The sequence below is a fragment of the Cyprinodon tularosa genome, unplaced genomic scaffold, assembly GCF_016077235.1.
Source record: "Cyprinodon tularosa strain WSP-4 unplaced genomic scaffold, ASM1607723v1 ctg154, whole genome shotgun sequence".
Lineage (NCBI taxonomy): Eukaryota > Metazoa > Chordata > Actinopteri > Cyprinodontiformes > Cyprinodontidae > Cyprinodon > Cyprinodon tularosa.
This window is the reverse complement of record NW_024038375.1, coordinates 1,736,128-1,752,196: the sequence shown is the minus strand read 5'-3', so window position 1 is coordinate 1,752,196 and position 16,069 is coordinate 1,736,128. Positions and strand designations below refer to the sequence as shown.

Here is a 16,069-nt window from a genome sequence, read left to right as displayed (position 1 = left end):
CCCAGGGTGCAGACCAGGAAGCAGAGTTGTAGTTTAACACACATCTCTGCAGCTTCTCTACTGTTACCCACTCTTTACTCCATCCAGACAGTGTCTTGCCCACGACCAAAATCTAATAAATTAGCAAAGATTCCCAAAGGAGTAAATCATGATAATCTAATTAAAATCAAAATAACTCCAATTGGGGAAAAAGTTAAAACAATTAAATGCGGTCTGTTTAACATAAGATCGCTTTCCTCTAAAAGTCTACTAGTTAATGACTTGATTTGTGATAATCACATTGACTTGTTTTGCCTTACAGAAACCTGGCTGCAGCAAGAGGATTATGTGAGCATAAATGAGGCAACTCCTTCAAGCTATTTAAATTTTCACATCCCCAGAAGTTCTGGGCGAGGAGGAGGAGTAGCAACAATCTTCCAGTCTGACTTACTGATTACTCCCAAAACAATTAATACCTACAACTCTTTTGAACATTTAACCCTTAATTTCCCTGATCCAAATTTCAAGGCAAGAAAACCTCTTCTTTTTGTAACTTTGTATCGTCCACCAGGTCCTTACTCTGAATTTTTAGATGAGTTTTCAGAGTTCCTTTCTGATTTGGTATTAAATACTGACAGGGTCATCATAGTGGGAGATTTTAACATCCATGCTGACATTGAAGGCGATAGCTTAAGAGCAGCCTTTAATGCTATCTTAGACACTATTGGCTTTGTTCAAAATGTGAATAGTCCCACGCATTCTCATCTTCATACTTTGGATCTTGTGCTGACATACGGCATAGAATGTGAAGAAATAACAGTATTTCCTCACAACCCTGTCCTCTCTGACCACTTTCTAATAACCTTCAGGATTACTTTAACAGAGTTCTCCTCCCCCAAAAGAAGGTTCAATTTTAGTAGATCTTTATCAGATAGTGCAGTTATAAATTTTAAAGAATCTGCTTCACTTTCTCTCTGCTCTGTGTCACTGAGCAGTGCTGCAGAGTGCAAAAGCTTAGCTTATTCCCCTTCACAGGTTGATGATTTTGTTGATGGGGTTGCTAGTTCTCTGCGTATTGCCTTAGACAACGCAGCTCCTTTGAAAATGAAAACCGTTAAAAATAGAAAGCTTGCTCCTTGGTTTAATGCAGAGCTGCGTACTTTGAAGCAAAATGCTAGGAAACTGGAGAGAAAATATCGCTCCACAGGCCTGCGAGAGTCCTTCCTAGTCTGGAAAAATGGTTTACTGCTGTATAAGAGGACCCTTTGTAAAGCAAGAGCAGCATACTTCTCCTCATTAATAGAGGAGAATAAGAATAATCCTAGATTTCTTTTTAATACAGTTGCCAAACTCACCCAGAGCCATAGCTCTGTTGAACCGTCCATTCCACCTGCTCTTAGCAGCAATGATTTTATGGGATTCTTTATAAATAAGATTGATCTTATTAAAAATAAGATCATAAGCACTCCTCTATCCGCGATTGTACCTGAGGTAGTCATGGAATCTGAGCCGGGTTTAGACTGCTTTGATCCAGTTGAACTCTCTGAATTAGCAAAATTATTGTCTTCATCTAAGCCTTCAACTTGTATGTTAGATCCAGTTCCAACCAGGTTATTTAAGGAGGTATTCCCTTTGATCTCCTCCTCCATTTTAGATGTGATTAATCTATCTCTGTTACAGGGATATGTACCTAAAGCTTTTAAGATTGCTGTAATTAAACCTCTGCTTAAGAAACCGTCTCTTGACCCAGATGACTTGGTCAATTATAGACCTATATCCAATCTTCCTTTCTTATCCAAAATTCTTGAGAAAGTAGTTGCCAAACAAGTTTGCGATCACTTCCACCATAATGAACTTTTTGAAGAGTTTCAGTCTGGCTTTAGAGCTCATCATAGCACTGAAACAGCTCTGGTGAAAGTCACTAATGATATTCTCATGGCCTCAGATAATGGACTTGTATCTGTGCTCGTCCTGTTGGATCTTAGTGCTGCATTTGATACAGTTGACCATAATATTCTTTTAGAAAGACTTGAATATTTTGTTGGAATTAAAGGAACAGCACTAGACTGGTTTAAATCTTATCTATCTGATCGAATTCAGTTTGTTCATGTTAATGATAGATCTTCAACACGCTCAAAGGTTACCTGTGGAGTACCACAGGGATCAGTGCTAGGACCAATTCTCTTTACTTTATACATGCTCCCAATTGGTAGAATTATTAGACAGCATGGGATTAATTTCCACTGTTATGCTGATGATACCCAGCTATATCTGTCTATAAATCCAGATGAAGCTAACCCATTACATAGATTACAGGCATGTCTTGAAGACATAAAAACCTGGATGACTCTTAACTTTCTGCTTCTGAATGCAGACAAAACAGAAGTTATAGTCTTTGGACCAGAGTCTCTGAAAAAGAAACTGATTAGCCAGTCACTTCATTTGGATGGGATTAAACTGATTTCAGATAATAAAGTAAAAAATCTTGGTGTTATTTTTGATCAGGACCTGTCATTTAAATCCCATATCAAAGAGGTTTCTAGAATTTCCTTCTTTCATCTGAGGAACATTGCAAAAATTAGAAATATCCTGTCCAGGGGTGATGCTGAGAAACTAGTCCATGCATTTGTTACTTCAAGGCTGGACTATTGTAATTCTTTACTATCAGGAAGTCCACAAACTGTAGTTAAAAGCCTTCAGCTGATCCAAAATGCTGCAGCCAGAGTTCTAATGAAAATGAAAAAGAGAGATCATATCTCTCCTATCCTGGCTTCTCTTCATTGGCTTCCTGTTAAATCAAGAATAGAATTTAAAATCCTCCTTCTCACATATAAAGCCTTAAATGGCCAAGCTCCATCTTATATCAGAGATCTGATTGTTCCTTATGTTCCTAACAGAGCACTTCGCTCTCAATCTGCAGGTTTACTAGTGGTTCCTAGAATTTCTAAAAGTAGAATGGGAGGCAGATCTTTTAGTTATCAGGCTCCTCTCCTGTGGAACCAACTACCAGTTTTAGTCCGTGAGGCAGACACCCTGTCTACTTTTAAGGCTAGGCTTAAAACTTTCATTTTTCATAAAGCTTATAGTTAGGGTGGCTCAGGTTATCCTGAGCTATCTCTATAGTTATGCTGCTATAGGCTTAGACTTTTGGAGGACATAGGGACCCCCATTTCATCATTCTGCTTCATTCTCTCTCTGTTCTCCTATTCTACAGAATCTGTTAGTTGAATCTCTAACCTTCTGCTCTCTCTGCTTTTCCTCAGAGTAGCTTTGCCTCGTCTGTTCCTGTTTGGCTGTGACGTCATCCTGGAAAAAAACATCAGCTGTGCTGCTTCTATCAACACCCTTGTTAATAGATGTTGGAGATCGGCCTGTTTTCCAGTGTGGTCCTGTTTCTCTGACCGTGACTGAGTGGATGTGCTCTCTTCGTCCTCTGGCATGGGAGCTGCCTTGGAGCTCGTCTGCCTGGCTGTGTGTTTCCTGGACGGGGCCGCCTTTTACAGCTGCTTTTTGTATCTCTGCTTCTGTCTCCTTGAACCCCAGTCGGCCTCGGCAGATGGCCGCTCACACTGAGCCTGGTTCTGCTGGAGGTTTCTTCCTGTTAAAAGGGAGTTTTTCCTCTCCACTGTCGCTACAAGCATGCTTAGTGTGGGGGATTGTATTTGAGTCAATGAGTCAATGCAATCAACTGGTTTTCCTTAGATAGAAAACTTTGTATCAATTTGACTGTATGATCTGGTTGAACTGTAAAGTGCCTTGAGATGACATGTGTTGTGAATTTGGCGCTATATAAATAAACTGAATTGAATTGAATTTAATCACACTAATAACAAACCAGACACATATGAGAAAAAATACAGCCTTTGTGAAATGATAAGGTCAATTGATTTAAATTTCCTGTTTGGGAAGATGCCGAGGATAAATAAACCATAGCAATGAGGTGCAGTATTTTTAGCTCTTTCTAGTAAAAACAGTGAATCCGCCCAAAATAACAAATCCAAAGAATAAAATACAGCCTCACAAAATCAGTAAAATACTGAATCTTTGCGGCAGAAAGGAGGTCAGTATGGAGAAATACAAAGATCCTTAAAGGAAACAAGCTATGATTATGAGGTAAAAAAGGCGATAACATGATCAGTGAAGCAGTAAATTTATGTACAATTAATTTAGTATTGAGTTTTTTCATAATGCTTCAGGTTATTTTTAGCATGTAACACACAATCGTTTAATGCAAATTAAGTTGAGAAAGGATTTAGTTTTAGTCTAAGAATTTCCCAAAAGAATCAAATTAAAGCACAGATGTAATTGTAGGTTGTTCTGCTTAAATAAAAAAGTGTGACACTAGACAAGCAAGTGACTGCTTGAGTTTCTGACTTTGGCCAAAAAAGATGGAGTAGGATGAGATTACTGATGTTCTTGAACCTCCCAACTGTTTCATCTCTATTCATATTATTAGAATCCATTATCACTACAATTACAAAAACGTCCTTCTTTCAAAGGAAAATCCCAGATTACACACATATGGAGATTAAGACTAGTTAAGTATATTCATTTCTCTAAATCTAGACAGTGACCTGACTTTTCAAACTATAGGAAAACTTTACTAGGCCACTGAATTGCAAAAATAAATTACGCATTCATTAAAAAAGAAGTGGGCCAGGAATTAAACCCAGGGATACACCTGTATTAACTTTGAAACAGTGATTGTTTTCAGTCAACACCATGTTTGGTAACTTGTAAATCATACTTTTATGGTTAAATGTGTCATAATGCCTCTCTTTAAATCTGTAACTGGATTTTAACTAATTTACCCTGATTAAGTAGTTCTTTGCACACCATAACTTTTAATCAATAGGCTCCAGGTTTAGTATTGCTGAAGCCCAATAAGAACATTGCACTATTACAGAAATAAACAGTCTCCCTCTGTGTTTTTGAATCTAAGAGCAGAGCACTCTGCACCAGCAGATGGAGAAATCATAGAGTTACTTCTAAAGACAAGGCCACATTCACCCCTCTAGATTCAATTCTATGTCAGAGAAAAGACAATTAGAAGAAATATATTTATACAATTACTTTGTATACTTTGTATGCTGAGCTTTATGGGGAGATCCAGTGGACTGCGTGAGCTGATACTAAAGCTACACTCAGGGACCTGGAAGATGGAAGTCCAGTTTGGATAACACAGGTTGAGAGAACCTGTCCATGATGAGCAAGCATGAAGCAACAGGGGAGAAAAAAAACTTTCAGTTGGGAAGAAACATCTGGCAGAACCAGGCTCAACATGGCGGTCTGCATAGGCTCCATAACAAATGTCTGATCAGGGGAAAGTTGTACCTGCTGTATTGACAAAGAAAAACTTTTATCTTAATTAGCTTTCATGTTGCAGGGGAGCTCAGATTGTCGTAAAGCAGCACTCTGGGTCACATGACTCATTCAGTGATGGGTCTAACCCTCTTAAGTGACCAAGGAGGGTTTTTGAGAAGAGCAGCCTGGACAGAGCATTGCAGGCGTTCACTGGCCTAAAAAAATCTAAGATTTTCAATTCAGTTGATATTTAGGTCTGAACTTAAACAGTGCTGATTTTAAGAATCAGTTGGCGTATGCTGCACAAAAATGAAGACGAACAACTAAAAAAATATGTTAAAAATAATCTGATTTTAGGCACTTTATAAGGAGAGCCTTCTGATTTTCTCCAAAATATACTAAATCCAAAAATTCAAATAACCATTGGTCTATATTAACTCACAAAGTCAGCTGCTCCAAATTGGAAGACTGGTAAAGCCCTGAGTAGCTTAGATTTGTTTTTCACAATGTGCATAAAAGCCAATCCTGCATTCTGTTTTATAACTAAGAGAAAACATGAAATTTAATTCTCAAAGTTTTGTTGTTTAACAGATTTTGCAGCGAATAAAAACCATTATAGCACACTGTTGGATTCCTCAGAACAAATAATCATATTCCCAATAAAAACTAGATGATGTGCATCAATATGTTAATGTGATTGCAGGCAATCAGACTGGTGATAATTAACTGTTACCATATCTGGGATATTAGGTTGAACGTTTGTTTAAAGCACAAGTGTGATTATTATTTCAATTCCCATTTTCTGTGTTACCAATGAAATATTTTAGATGTTTGCAACAGTTTAAAAAAAAGTATCTTTCCACATTTTAACTACAACTAGGAAACAGAAGCACTTTAGTAATGACAAATCTTTACTGTTAACCTTGTCAGGTTAGAGCCAGTTATAATACCTTGCCGCTCACCTACAAGACTCTAAATGATCCTACCAAACTTCTCCAAGGCATGGAGGCAGGCATGTTCTGTGGAGGTGTTTAATGCTAAGTAAACAACCCAACTATTCACCCTATTTTATGTAGCTTAAACATATGTGCTAAGTTTATTGTTTAAGCTCTGGTCTTTCTTCCTTCTGTTTTTACTATTGTCTTACTCTATAACCTACTTTTTATTGGCTGCTCATTAGTTTTTTAAGTGCTTAATAAAAAAAAGGTATTATTATTATTATCATTATTAATTTAAATAGAGACTTAAATGTTTAGTAGGCATTAAATAATGGGCTATATACTCAACTCTACTAGCTGAACTCCATCCAGCTCCTTTGTTTCCTGCTTCATGTAGTCATGGTTACTGAGGTCAGACACACCTGGATTGATCAGTCTGTCCAGTAATGAAAGAGAGGAAACAAAGGAGCTGGCTGAGGTTCAGGAAGTAGTGAAGTTAAGTATATAGACCATTGGGAAGATTCTGAAATGTAATATGTACCAGGATTTCTTTTTCTAATACTGTTCAGAAAGGTTCAAGTCAAAGTCTCAAAGTCCAACAAAATTATGTAGAAGGGATACACCAACAAAAACACAGACAATTACCTTTAACTCAGCTACTATAAAAATAGTCAATGAATTTAAATTGTATTATAGTGAAGGGTGCTGAAGTGACAAAAATAGGTGACTAAATTACTTCTTAAAGATGTCAGAATAATAAACAAGAGAGAAAAAAAATTTTTCCTCTTTGACTCACACTATTTGAAATTAACTCCATGACACAAGGCAATTTCCAGTGATTCCTACCATTCCTGCCCTGACCAATTTGAGTCTTTAGCATGCATTGGCTCATACTCTAACATCACAAGCAGCAAATACACTAAATATACATTTTCAGTGAGTTAAAGGTAGTGAGTAAACCTACTGATCTGGGAGCTATAGAGTCGTGTGTATTTATCAATAGCTGTACTTGGAGTAAACTATGCATTAGAGAGGGAAATGAAGGCTTATACAACGGTTAAAATAACATTTAAAGTGTAACAAGATGTTACTCTGTATAAGAAACACATCCCACTTTTCTATCTTAAATAGTTAATCTACCTATAAATTTGGCCACAAATAAATGATGAAATACTGACCTGGCCTAAGCCAGCTTTAGTCTGTTGCGTCTGGTTGACAAGATGACATTATACATGTTACTAAATTTTATTGGTTCTAAACATTTGTGTATCAGGGCTAAAGCATGTGCTGGCTTTTGGAAAGATGTGTTTTCAGGAGTTTGTGGATTCACAAATCTTGCAACAATTCAACTGGCTTGCAAGGTTAATGAAACACTGCTGGTTACAGAGAAACTACAATAAACTAGAATCTGGAGCAGCATCAGTTTTACAAAAAGCTGAAACTGATCAAATTAGGAATGTTTCCATTCAACTAATATGCACATTTTAAAGAAAATTTAATTTGTCCAAATTTGAGGTAGTTCTTTTCTGAATTTTGTTGTTTCATCAAGCTTCTCTAATGCAATACTTTAAAACACGCATCAAAGAAACCTGATGGAAAGTAACCCATCATGAAAAGAGTTGGTAGTCACCTTGTTAGCCTGACCATGAATGGCTGCATTTTTAGGGTTAGAAATATACTTTACACATTGCAGGAAACTGAGGGCCAGAATTAATCCATGCATTCTGAGGATCACAAGCAGATAGGAGCCATATGACCCATATCAAAAACCGCAATGGAGGGAGCCAGCAGTGCAAACAGCTTCCCCATGGTCTGATCTTACTGTATACTAATTTGAAGATATGGCCCCAACAAGCTCCTCCCATTAAAAAAATTCTGATACCGACGGCAGCTCTTTCTGATTATGAATCAGTGCTGTGAAATGAGGCATGGTTTCTTGGTTGATCTCTCTCCAGGGGAAAAAAAAAATCAATAGTAACAAAAAAACAAAGACTTTGATTTTTAAAACAGTGCATGCGGCTCGAAATACTTTATATTCATGTTGGTTCTCGACAGCAAATTGTGGAGGCTTTTAGTGTTTGGCAGGTGATCACAACAGACACTGTGAGGTGTTCTGAATGTGTAAGTTGGCATAATTTTTATTTGCACCAATGCATTCCATCATATCTAAATTCAGATTACCAAATGGTGAGAAAGGCACTTTCCGAAGGATTGCGATGAGCAGTTTGGAGGTGAATAATCAGTGGCCTCTATTGCTTTTAAAGCAGAAAGCATAAGTGTATTTAAAAAAGATGCTGCTCTCCTGCTGTGCCTTTTCTGCTGAAAAATGTTCAGAAGCTGAACAACATGTTCTTCAGACTCCACAAAGTGACTCAACCAAAAAGAAACCATTCCCTTCGTCCCTTCGTCTTTCCTTTTACTACCATCTGGAGACGCCCACGTTACCTCCTCACTCACATGCAAACATGCATATAGCACTAACACACTTACAGTACATTCCCAAGATTGTCTGTGCACCTTTGTTACACACAGGATGGCAGCTCTTTAGCACTTACCAACCCACCCAGTCTCACAGAGGGTGTAGCTGAGCGCACATTGAGCCCCATCAAAGTTTGGAGGCTTTTCATGGAAGAAAAGCAGCAGGAGCCTTTTGATCTGAGAAAAAAATACCTCAAACAGAACCTGTCTGAACGGCCCCCATTTGATATGCTAGTTTATTTTCAGATGCAACTGGATCTTACAGCTGTCAGGTTGAAAAATCAGTTGTTGATGTGGAATCATTTTGAAAAGTGTGGACAGAAATACGCCCACTGCACCCGCTCACCCCATCCTCCCCGTCGCTGATTCACGCTAAAAGCTCCTGCCTTCGTGCTCCAACACCCACCGCTGTGTGAGAACCAATAAGTGCCACTCAGCCCGGACTCTAAGCAACTGGGCCTACACACTTAGCAGCCGACACTATTTCAGGCTTCATAAACAGCTTTTATAAATGACTGGAAAGGAAAAGACAACTTTTCTTTGTTTGATGAGGTTGGTATAACAGAAATTGCAAAAGAAAAAGAAAAAATTAAGCTGGAAGCAAACATTTTATTTTTTCTATATCTATTTAATCTTTGTAGGGTCCCAGCAGTGGAGCACCTGGTGTCCGTCCCCAACAAACATTAGGAAAGAGAGGTACACACCCTGGATAGGTCATCACATGGCAGCACAGACAAAAACCATGCACACACTCACACCTATAGCCTATCTACATAGAACAGGGAATCTCTCATGCATTCTTTTGCACAATAAAAGGATCCAGAGTCCCTAAAACAACCAGAGCATACAGGTGCTGGTCATAAAATTAGAATATCATGAAAAAGTAGATTGATTTCAGTAATTCCATTTAAAAAGTGAAACTTGTATATTATATTCATACATTACATACAAACTCATATATTTCAGATGTTTATTTTGTTTAATTTTGATGATTACAAATGACAACAAATGAAAATCTCAAATTCATCATATCAGAAAATTAGAATATTGTGAAAAGGTTCAAAATTGATGGCCCCTGGTGCCACACTCTAATCAGCTAATTAACTCAAACCACCTGCAAAAGCCTTTAAATGGTCTTTCAGTCTAGTTCTATAGGCTACACAATCATGGGGAAGACTGCTGACTTGACAGTTGTCCAAAAGACGACCATCGACACCTTGCACAAGGAGGGCAAGACACAAAAGGTCATCGCTAAAGAGGCTGGCTGTTCACAGAGCTCAGTGTCCAAGCACATTAATAGAGAGGCGAAGGGAAGGAAAAGATGTGGTCGAAAAAAGTGTACAAGCAAGAGAGATAACCGCACCCTGGAGAGGATTGTGAAACAAAACCCATTCAAAAATGTGGGGGAGATTCACAAAGAGTGGACTGCAGCTGGAGTGAGTGCTTCAAGAACCACCACACACAGACGTATGAAAGACATGGGTTTCTGCTGTCGCATTCCTTGTGTCAAGCCACTCTTGAACCACAGACAGCGTCAGAAGCGTCTAAAGAGAAACAGGACTGGACTGCTGGTGAGTGGTCCAAAGTCATGTTCTCTGATGAAAGTAAATTTTGCATTTCCTTTGGAAATCAAGGTCCCAGAGTCTGGAGGAAAAGAAGAGAGGCACTTCATCCACGTTGCTTGAAGTCCAGTGTAAAGTTTCCACAGTCAGTGATGGTTTGGGGTGCCATGTCATCTGCTGGTGTTGGTCCATTGTGTTTTCTGAGGTCCAGGGTCAACGCAGCCACATACCAGGAAGTTTTAGAGCACTTCATGCTTCCTGCAGCTGACCAACTTTTTGGAGATGCAGATTTCATTTTCCAACAGGACTTGGCACCTGCACACAGTGCCAAAGCTACCAGTACCTGGTTGAAGGACCATGGTATCCCTGTTCTTAATTGGCCAGCAAACTCTCCTGACCTTAACCCCATAGAAAATCTATGGGGTATTGTGAAGAAGAAGATGCAATACACCAGACCCAACAATTCAGAAGAGCTAAAGGCCACTATTAGAGCAACCTGGGCTATCATAACACCTGAGCAGTGCCACAGACTGATCGACTCCATGCCACGCCGCATTGCTGCAGTAATACAGGCCAAAGGAGGCCCAACTAAATACTGAGTGCTGTACATGCTCATACTTTTCATGTTCATACTTTTCAGTTGGCCAACATTTCTATAAATCCTTTGTTTTTATTGGTCTTCAGTAATATTCTAATTTTCTGATATGATGAATTTGAGATTTTCATTTGTTGTCATTTGTAATCATCAAAATTAAACAAAATAAACATCTGAAATATATGAGTTTGTATGTAATGTATGAATATAATATACAAGTTTCACTTTTTAAATGGAATTACTGAAATCAATCTACTTTTTCATGATATTCTAATTTTATGACCAGCACCTGTAGATGGAGAGAAGATGCAGCCTCCATCCTGAAAGACTAAGAAACAACAACTCTGCTTCCTGTTACGTACACAGCGTCTGGCTGTCTCTCGCTGTCTGGCAGCCTAAATAAACCGCAGATGTGATGTTGAAAATACATTTTATTTTTTAAACAGCTTCTTAAATCTCTGTTTTTCCTCTGACTTCAATATCAAAAGTCACTGAAATGCTTTAAAAATCCCAAATGTTTATTTTTTTCCCCTCATTAACAACCTCAACACCAACCGGTGTTGTGATTACCAGAAGTATTCAAAGAGCAGAAAAATATCTAAATGCTCAGAGCTGTTGGTTGATTAACAGTAAAATTTCTCTGTAGTCTTCAATGCAGACTTTAAACCAAGATATTAGCTACAAACTTCTGTCTCTGTGTGGTATGAGGAATGCATGCTCAGATAATATATTAGCAACAACTAATTACAGACAAAAATGTTTTGTTCATTGATGAAACCCTGAGTCTTCCGATGCATACTGAATACATTTACATTTTAAAACCAGTTTTAAAACCAGATGGCAGTTTTGCTGCCGTCTGTGATAAATTAACTCATTTTTATGCTGAAAGAAGACGCTGCTGTCCCCTTAATGCTCTGTGACTTATGTTGTTTTGTTGCTCTTTAATATTTTAACCACAAGGCATTTAACAGCCAGGGCCCACTACATCCACAGATGTAATTAAAAATGAATAATTTCCTTCCCTTATTCAGCCCAGCAATACTTACTGTCAATGAGACTAGATCTAATTTCTTTAAGGAAGTATCTTCAAAGTGAGGTTCATTAAAAACAGAAAAAGGTATAAAACAGCTTGCATCACTAAGTCCTCTGTGTAAACAAAGATTTCATTCTTTATTAGTTAAATTGTTCAATCTTTATAAATAAGATTAACACAGAGAGAAAAAGTAATTCTCTAAGACCAGATCTGTTGGTCATTAACTACCTCAAGCTGGCTAGGCTAAGGGTGCACTTTCTTTTTTTCCATCACTACACCCGGAGTTCAGACAACCTCCCATAACCTTGAGATAAAAAGAATTCCAGTTTATTTTTGCTGAAGCTTTCTACAAGTGGAATGAGTTGAGTCAAATCAATATCTCATCACTCAGATTGTCTGCAGGGCCTCTCATTAATGTAGTGGACGGTCAGTGCCTTAAAGAAAGTCCTGTTCAATAAGGGGGAGGGGAACAATGAAGCCCAACTGGGAATATTTGTGAAAGAGTAAAAAATTAACACTTAGAGGTGGTATCCAAACAGGTGTAACAGAAACAAGCCCTTTTACCTAGTTCACCCAGAGTTTATTCTGCACTAAATCCTGGTTCTTGACAGCTGCATCTGGTTTGATCAGATATTTCTGTTTCTGGAGTTTAAAGAAACCTCTTCTGCGTTCTTAGAAAAAACACAAAGGTCGATAACTTAGACCAAGCCTTATATAAATGCATCATTTTCATTTGACAGTGAGTGCAGTCAATGATGTCAATTCAATTGAAATCAAATTCATAATTACTTTATTATTCACAAAAATGAGATATCTCAGGGAATAATATTAATCTTTCTGTAACCAAATAAGCTGTAGAGCTGATTCAAGCAATATGAAAACTGTAAGTCCACAAATGACCTGAATGTAGACAATTTATTCAAGTTTGGACAGGGAAAAACTACCTGTTCTTTGTGGGGACTTATAATTGTTCCAGTCTGTTCTTGAAGTCACTACCTGCTTCTCGGTTGCATTTGCAATCAGGACTGAACGATTACACCTGCGACAGCTCCAAATACGGGAGATGCTGCACCTGGGAGGAGCACTATATACTCCTGGCTCTTCCAGAGGTAGTTGCCAGATTCTTGAAAGCCATTGGTGTGACTAGACCATCCTTGTTTTGACAAGATCTTGCCTTGTCTCATTCCTGTTTTCTGCTGCCTACCTTGCCCCTGTTGGATACTCCCATTGGCTTCTGACCTCTGAACATCGACGTCTTTCTTTGCCTCATGGCTAAGTCTATTTTGCCTTTACCCTTGTCTGAGTTTCCTGTCAACTGTGTATGAACCAAGCCAGAACCTATAGCCTTTTTCCCTCTGCCCCTCTGAAAACCTCTGCCCAGGTAGTGTGTCTTTCACAGATTCTCTCACCTAGATTCTAGACTCCCCTCTCATCTAGCCCATCAGGATATCTCTGCCCAATGGACCTCTGTGTCTGTGCATGACCCCCTGACTGGCAAGGACTCCCCTGCTAGACTTTGCCCTGTCTAGTGCCGACAAGATTGAGATCAGTGAATCAGCGATAGGGCTCATCCCTACAGACCCACTGGACCAGTTATCCGAGCCAGTGCCACCTCCTGACTTCTGAGTGGGTAAGTTGCTTCAATTCAGTGCATCTTTAATTCCACTGAGTTATTCTCAGACACTAATCCTGTTCTCCTTCCCAGGCACTAACTGTTTTTGTAGTTGTGATATTGCTTTTCACCTCAGGGCCAGATGATTGCCTAAATTTTGATCTTATTACTTAGAAAAATTCTGTTTTACTCCAGTTACAACTACAGTTGTTACTTTAGTAACAATAATAAAAACATAATTTAAATACATGGAAAACCCATTGACTATATGCTTTGTACGATAAGCATGCAGTTGTGTAGCTAATCAAGCACAGACTTGTTGCTAATCAAGAATCCAGAGCTTAAGCCAAGCTCCTTTAATTATCATTTTTTATCTCTGTGTGTCTTGCCTCAAACAGACCTACTTTTGATTTGTGGTACATGCATATTCTTTGATCTGTTTTGCTGTTGATCTGCGTTCTGTTTAGGATTGTTGTCCTGCGCAAAGATCAACCTCCACTACATTTTTAACTGTTTTTCTTTGTGAATAGTCATGTAGTTAGCATGATGTTACCACAAGGATTTTTTCATCATAGGGACTGTGTACTAAATCTGTATTTATTCTGAGACTAAATGAGACACATTAAGTTTTTACTTATTAGGTGACATCTAGTCAGCTGCTCTTGGCTTCATTTTAATATTGTGTGTTAAGAATTGCGTCCTAGGCTTGATCTGATGTGAATAAAGGACAATTATTAAAGATTAAGGAATCCCGGTCTTACCTGTAAAGTCTTCGAAGCACTCACAAGTGAAGCCTCCCTCCCTGCTGCGGCACACGCCATGCGCTCCACACGGTTTAGAGAAGCAGAGGTCTATCTCAGTCTCGCAGTAGTCTCCTGTAAAGCCGGTGGGACAGCGGCAGCGCAGACCGGCGATGGGGTGAATGGGTCTGAACAGGATGGTGTCAGAGGCCACAAATGGTGCCAGGCTGTTGAATTTTAGCACTGAGACACACTTCATGTAGTTCTCACAAGGCTCACGTAGGCAGATGTTGTCGTCGAAGGGAAGAACCTCCTGGGAGGAGATCTGTGCCAGGAGGCTGCGGTTCAGATAGAGCCTCTCCTGTAGCTCCTCTGAGCCAAAAAACTCCCCACTTTCGACCCCTCTGCTGGACCTGCCTCTCTCCAGGCCTCCGGGATGCTGGTGAACATCTCCAAATACGGGAACAGCCACGGACAAGCTGACATTGAGAATGCGTGCGCTGACATCTGTGTCATCTTGGATGTTGAAGATGACGACGTCTTCAGGGGCAGCAGAAAGGACACGGGCCACGCCATCCAGGAACTGGGAGAGCAGCAGCGACAGGAAGTGTTCCTGAGAGGTGTTAGCCAAACGTAAGGTGATGCTGTTGGACAACATCTCATCGGTGATGATGGTGACCTGAAGAAGGCACTGAGCTGAAACAGAGTGGATCCCATCTGAGAAGCATAAAAACACAAAGCATAGAAGATTAATATGACTGTAAACATTGTATCAAGCTACAGACGTCTTAGCTTAAAGCTACAGTGTGTAATTTTCAGCGACATCTAGCGGTCAGACTGCAGACTGCAGCAACATGAACATCTCCCCCCCACCGCTTCTCCCCCCAACAGTACGGCGAGCGTTACAGGACAAAATGTCTTCCACGACGTCCGCATCACCTACCTTCTCAAGTGATGAGGTTTGTTTACATAGATAATTTTACAGATAGTATTTCATTAGTCTGTGTGTTCAGTACCGTCTCAGTTCATCTCTCTCAACTTGCCGTAGTTACTTTTGAGTGTAATGGGCGATCTCGCAATCGCTAGTTTGTTTGCTCTGCGCTGCCGTAGCGCAAAGATGTCTGCCTCCATGGCTGCGAGACCCGCTCCTATGTAATTATAAATAACGAATTCTAAGGCAACGCAAATATTAAGGTTAAAAGGCTGAGCTCGTAGATGATGATAAATAACATAGTTATGTATAATATATTACATTTCTGACCGTATATCCCTGTAATTATTACACACTGTAGCTTTAAGGTAGATATCAACCAGTCAGACTTTTCAGGGGAAACATGGATAAGTGACTTTTCTTGAAGTTGATTAGCTCTAATTTAGAATGAGCCATTTTATCTGAGGAGCATAGTTAATAAATCACTGACCAAATAGAGAAGAATCTCTAAAATCTGATGCATTCAAAGAATAGAAATGACAACAAATCAATTAATCACCAAAAAAAAGCCAAAGAAGGGAAACATGGCTGATCTTTGCAGCTGAAGCTTTTTTAAAAGATAAAGAAGAAATGCAAAAACTAATAGTTTTTACCCTTTTATTATTAAATCCTTTCCTTCCCTTTCAGTTGCTAAATGTATTAAGGGACAACATACAGTTACAGTCTGATGCACCTATTCAGTTTGGTAAAAAAACAAAAAACAAACAAAGGCTAAGGACATGTCCTTTGATGCTTATGCTTGATGTCGCAGCCTAAAGCGGTAAATCAAATCCCACCCAAGTTGGGGGAATTTACTAGTTGCTGGTCAGGATTAGGTTTATTGCCATTGTGCAAACT

General features: G+C 39.1%; 1 protein-coding gene across 3 annotated transcripts in view; it reads right to left on the bottom strand.

Moving 5' to 3' along the window:
- Nucleotides 1-16,069, bottom strand: part of celsr2 (cadherin, EGF LAG seven-pass G-type receptor 2) — a 111,636-nt gene that overhangs the window by 65,218 nt on the left and 30,349 nt on the right. For all 3 annotated transcript variants that reach the window (XM_038279935.1, XM_038279936.1, XM_038279938.1), the window contains exon 2: nt 14,263-14,958. In XM_038279935.1, coding sequence (XP_038135863.1) covers nt 14,263-14,958 — 696 coding nt within the window. The remainder of the gene's footprint in view (nt 1-14,262; nt 14,959-16,069) is intronic.